Source organism: Octopus bimaculoides, chromosome 14 (assembly GCF_001194135.2).
Source record: "Octopus bimaculoides isolate UCB-OBI-ISO-001 chromosome 14, ASM119413v2, whole genome shotgun sequence".
Classification (NCBI taxonomy): domain Eukaryota; kingdom Metazoa; phylum Mollusca; class Cephalopoda; order Octopoda; family Octopodidae; genus Octopus; species Octopus bimaculoides.
In genome coordinates, this window is record NC_068994.1 from 4767286 (window position 1) to 4773229 (window position 5944).

Consider the following 5944-nt stretch of genomic DNA (forward strand, 5'->3'; position numbering starts at 1 on the left):
ATCAACAACAACAACATATTCTTTTAGTAATAGTTTCAAATTTTTAGGCACAAGGCCTGCAATTTTAGGGGTTGGCAGTTTGTTGCTTACACTGACCCCAGGTTAAACTGGTTGTTTATTTTACTGGCACCAAAAGGGTGAAAAGCAAAGGGCGACCTTGGCAGGATTTGAACTCGGAACATAAAGAGTTGGAAGAAATGCTGCTAAGCATTTTGTTCAACAAGATTACGATTCTGCCATAACAATAATAATAATAATAATAATAATAATAATAATAATAATAATCCTTTCTACTAGAGGCACAAGTCCTGAAATTTGGGGGCAGGGAACTAGTTGAATTACATTGATCCCCAGTGTTTCACTGGTACTTAATTTTTTGTTTTGTTTTCAGATAAATGATTCCAGAATTTGAACTCAGAACATAGCGGTGGACGAAATACTGCCAAGCATTTTGGCTGGTGTGTTAACGTTTCTGCCAGCTCACCGCCTTAGATAATAATAATAATAATAATAATAATAATAATATTAATTCTTTCTACTATAGACACAAGGCCTGAAATTTGGTGGGAGGGGGCCCAGTTGATTAGATTGACCCCCAGTACCTGACCGGTACCTATCTTATTGATCCTGAAAGGATGAATGGTAAAATCAGACTTGGTGGAATTTGAACTCAGAATGTGAAGACGGACAAAAATGTCACTAAGCACTTTTGCCCAACATGCTAACGATTCTGCCAGCTTACCACCTTAATAATAATCTTTTTAATTAATGGGGGGGGGGGGTTTAGAGTTGATTAAGTCAATATCAATATTTGACAGGTGGCTTATTTCATTCCATATATTGTGGCAGAATGGATGGAAACCTGCTAGAAATAACAGCCATATGTTTCTTAAATTTACAACCCCAGCATCTTAAATTAAAAGATGGAATGGTTCTACCCTGATTGAGATAATCGTTCTAGTAATTACCATCCCATCTTATTTTAAGGAATGATATATCTAGGACTCTATTATCTTATGATGGCAGTGCGTGATTAGAGGAATATTTAGCTGCTGTTTCTTGTAGGTTGAGAGACCAGTTAGTGGCCTCAAACTCAGGTTTGTTAGACTTTATAGTGGTTTAGTACTGTAGGACTATTGTAGCATAGTTGCTGTTATTTAGCCCTTGGTCAGACCTGATTCAGTAAACCCAGGATTAAAAATCAGTCCAGGCATGACCACCCTATCATTTTTTTCTTATTTAAGGCATTGTGTATTCAGACTTGCTGTTGTTGTTTAAGATAAGAATAAGGACCACTCAGACCATAGCAACTCATCCAGCTCCATGAAAATGGAAAAGTGAATGTAAAATTATGATGATATATTTGTGTGGTTGTATCGGTGCAAGATTTCAGTTGGCCCAGTGATATGGTAGTAGACACTATACGGAGGGGGAGGGGGAGCTGAAAAGTTCCTGGCTTTGGGTAAAAGAAAATACTGGAGGATCAGTTAATTATGATTTTATTCAATATGTTCTCCTCTGAGATTCACACACTTATTGCAGTGGTCCTTCAGTTTTTCTAAGCCCTGCAAAAGAACTTGGAAGGTTCAGCCACCAACGAGGCCTATCACAGTACCATTAAAGCCAGGAACTTTTCAACACCCCTTCATGTATTTAAAGATGGGTAGCATTGGTATTTGGTTTTGAATCCTTACATTCTGAGTTCAAATCCTGGTTAGGTTGACTTGTTTTTCTTCATTCTGGTGTCAGTAAAATTGTAACAAAGTATAGGGGTTAATATAATGATTGACTGAAAAGACAGTGCCCCAGTATGGTCACAGTCCAATGACTGAAACCATAAAATGATTAATAGAAGAAGACTTCTTTAACCCTTTATGGGCTCGTGGGGTCCCTTGAGACCCCAGCAAATTTTACAAGTTATGTAACTTCTACATTTTTTATTGAAATGATTTTATATCTCTTGACTTTTATTGTCAATAGTTTATGTATGCACATACAAATTTTCAGTTAAAAATTTCCAGTCATATGGATGTTATAGCATAAAATATGATTATTGGGGTCCAACTGCACCCTATTGGCCTTATGGGAAATTACTTTTTGTTTCTTTTTCAGATATTCTGATGAACTATAAGTCAATTTTCTTTGTATTTGTTCTGGTATGAATCGATATCCTTTTTTTCTCTTATTCGTTTTGTTCATATGTACAACATTAAACAAATGCTACTTTATGGATAGTGCGGAAATGTGCAAAAATAAAATAAGACATCTGGTGTTGGTGTGTTCATGAGCCCATAACTTGGTGGTTCAACAAAAAGGGATAGAATAAGTACCAGGCTTTTAAAAATTAAGTATGGGGTCAATTTGTTTGACTAATATTCAAGGTAGTGCTCCAGTATGGCTGAAGCTTGATGATTGAAACAAGGAAGAGGTAAAAGACACTGGATAACAGCTTCATTTATGTATATTTTTAAAATTCTCGATATAAAACACACACACACACACACACACATTTACATACATTATGCACACGATCACATACATATATACTTCAGTCCACATGCACATAGGAAAATTACCTGAGATAGACTGGAATCCTATCCAGGAAGGAATATGCCTCTCATCTGCTCAATGCTACTGAATCTGGAAGTAAGCAATCAACCTTATGAGATCTCCATGGTTGGTGATGAAAATATTTCAGTTAAACACAAAACACCATGATTTGTGGAAGCATGAAACTCCATTGTTGATAAAATTTGCAATATGTTTCTTATACATTAAACGCACAAATATATACACTATATACACACATGAAGGCCAGTCAGGCGGTACTGGCAACGGCCACGCTCAAAATGGTGTATTTTACGTGCCACCTGCACAGGAGCCAGTCCAGCGGCCCTCTGAGAGTGTAGTGGGTGCTTTTTATGTGCCACCAGCAGGTCTGGCATAGATCACGTAGTGCTTTTTATGTGCCACCAGTACGGGAGCCAGTCAGAGGGCACTGGCATTGGCCATGGCTGAGATCAAATCCTGCTGATGTCAACTTTGCTTCTCATTTCTCATGGGGTTGATAAAATACAGCACTAATCAAGGTCAGTAGATGGGCAGAATTATTAAGCCATTGGACAAAAGGGCTAATAGTGTTTGTTTCAATTCTTTATATTCTGAGTCTATTTGCAACAATAGTAGTACCAAGCTTTTTGAGAGCCGAGAGCTTGTCTTTTCTTGGATAAATCGAGATGTGGGGAGAGAACACTTTCAACATAGGTAACTACTGGTGTCTTATAATGAGAAAAACCTTGCTCAGGTTTACATCTTGGAAAAGAACTTTCTAGCTGCTGATCTATGGTCAATCTTGAATAATGGAAGCCTTAGAGGAGAGGTTTTAAGCCTGAGAAGTGGGTGCCCTCTTGGAAGTGAGTTGTGAGCTCACAAGGGGCCAGCAAATGTTAAAAGTGGATACTAGGTGTTTAGAGAGGGGGTGATTTTTTTCTTAGAAATAAAATACTGAAACCAGGTAAAATAAATATATTTTAAACACATTTAAATCAACAATAATGTGGTCCTGGATTAAATCAGAAACTATTATTTTTAGTATTATCACCAACATTATCATTACGTCCATCCAATCAGCTTGTCTGCTGGTTAACCTGTTACAGAAAAAAAGACAAGTAGAAAGGTCAGATAGAATAGTTTGCCTCAGAGCATCTTGTTGATCTTTTAATGTCTGGCAGAGACAGAGAGACTTAACTAAGTAAAGAAATGGCTGAATGTCGGAGTAGAGAAAGCTTATAAAGGTGAATAGAGACAGACCAGCTAGATGGTCTACCTGGTCAGAAAACGATCCAATCGTTTAGGGAGTGGCTTATTTGGTTAGGGCATGGTCAACATAGGGAATAGATTTTATTGGTTAATTCAAGAATGAGAAGGAGGTACAGTGACAGCAGATAGTTCCTGTAGGAAAGTAAGGAATGAGGTAATTTGGTGAGGTTGGATATAATCTTTGAATTTCTTCAGTTTGGTTGTTGGAGAGAAAACCTGAACAGGGAGAGTAAGCTAAAGCTATACAGTTGTGGGACAGAAAGCTTAGATGAAGTATTTAATATAGGGTCTGGGAGAGGAGAAACAAACATTAAAGGCAGAATGAGAAGAGAAGTGGGTACACTGAATGGCCCTCATCAGAGATGATGTAGTGTTGCATTGTGGGTAAGTTTTAATGTTCAACAACTGTTGAAGTAGCAAAAAGAAGAGAGGAGGAAGGGTGGGGGGATAAGGGTGGAAAGGGAACAGTAGGCAGGGATGGGGTGTGGGTGAGTGAGGGATGATTTCCCTTACAGATTGATTTTGAATGTGTGAGTGAGTATATATGTGTGTGTGTGTATGGGTCTACTGTCCTAAATATGTCAGAGTACTGAGAAAACTTGTGTAATGTGGAGGATCAGGGTCTGTGATTGGTCAGTATTGTAAATGGATGATTGAGAAGTAGTGTGAATAGGAGAGGTGAGAGGGAAACATAAGACTGAGAGAGAGAGGTCAAACAGGAAAAAGGTAAGAGATAGAGAGAGTTCTCTCCCTATCCTCATCTCCCATAAGAGGGAGACAGATGAGAGGAAAAAGAGAGAGAGAGAGAGAGAGAGAGAGAGAGAGAGAGAGAGAGAGAGATACACATAGGAGACATTAATATGTAGGAGAGAGAAACAACGAGAACCAGTCAGACAGAGGGGGGATGAAATGATAAATGTGGTGTAATGATTTCATAATGGCAGCCAATATATTTAGTGTCTAAGAGTTCTGAAGATCACAGCACACATGATAACTGGTGGAACATTGCAATGAAAGACAATGAGATGAAACGAGAGAGAAAGAACTGGTTGTCCTTCCTCTGTTGGTTTCCACAGCACTGGAAATGATGGACAACGATATCAGTATCTCGTCTAAGACAACACTTTTAAAATGGCCACCTGAATTTTGAAAAGTGGCTTCAAACACTACAAAAATTCACAATATCAAACAGAATTAAAAAATGATTTTCATTGAAAACTATGTATTTGGCTTTAATCAATCATTTTGTAATTAAAAAAATTGTTTCGTTTCTTTAACTTACAAATCAAAAACAATATGTCTTTTCTTCATATAATTTGAGAAATTTCGCAGTTTGAGGAGAAAAGAAAGAAAAAAAAAAACTGGAAGATGAGAATTTATTTGGAAACTGGGACCACACCAATAAGTCAGCAAAGATCTCCGTTGTTTGATGGTACTGTCGGGGGAGTGATTAGAAATTTTTCATAGTACAAAATGTTGGAAAATGACTTCTGGAAACAGTTTTTCTACGATGTATAAATATTGATTTAATATCTTAAAATGATATATTTGAGGAAGCACACACAAACATACATTTTGGTTTGTGCATGTGTATATACATACACACACACACACACATATATATATATATATACACACACACACACACAAACATATTTGTGTATGCATGTATATTTATGCATGTGTATTTATTTATATATATATATATATATGTGCACATACATATACACACACACATATATACATATATATACACATATATACATATATATATACACACACACATATATACATAGATATTCATATACATATATATATATACACATATACATACACACATATACATATATATATATATATTATTTTGTTTAAAAGAGTTCCAACACTGTCTGTTTTTTATGTTTTATTTATATTCCTGCAGAACCAATGTGGGGTATAGAATATGGAATATACAATATATAATATAATATACAATATATAATATAAAATAAAATAAAATAAAAATGGATGGCACCATGAAAGAAAGTATTGAATGTAGATGAAATATTGAGTGTTCAATATAAAGGATCAAATATATAAATATAAAAATATAAATATATAAAGGCGACTCGAGTCGCCTTTATAT

General features: G+C 36.1%; 1 protein-coding gene across 3 annotated transcripts in view; it reads right to left on the reverse strand.

Annotated features, from left to right (window-relative positions):
• Positions 1 to 5944, reverse strand: part of LOC106870063 (zinc finger protein ZFP2) — a 20445-nt gene that overhangs the window by 1091 nt on the left and 13410 nt on the right. Inside the window, exon 4 of one of the 3 annotated variants that reach the window (XM_052972964.1) lies at positions 2577 to 2640. The exons of 1 other annotated variant lie outside the window; for it this stretch is intronic. In XM_052972964.1, the coding sequence (XP_052828924.1) occupies positions 2618 to 2640 (23 nt within the window). In that variant the 3' untranslated portion in view covers positions 2577 to 2617. One more of the 3 variants, XM_052972966.1, reaches the window with a different exon arrangement.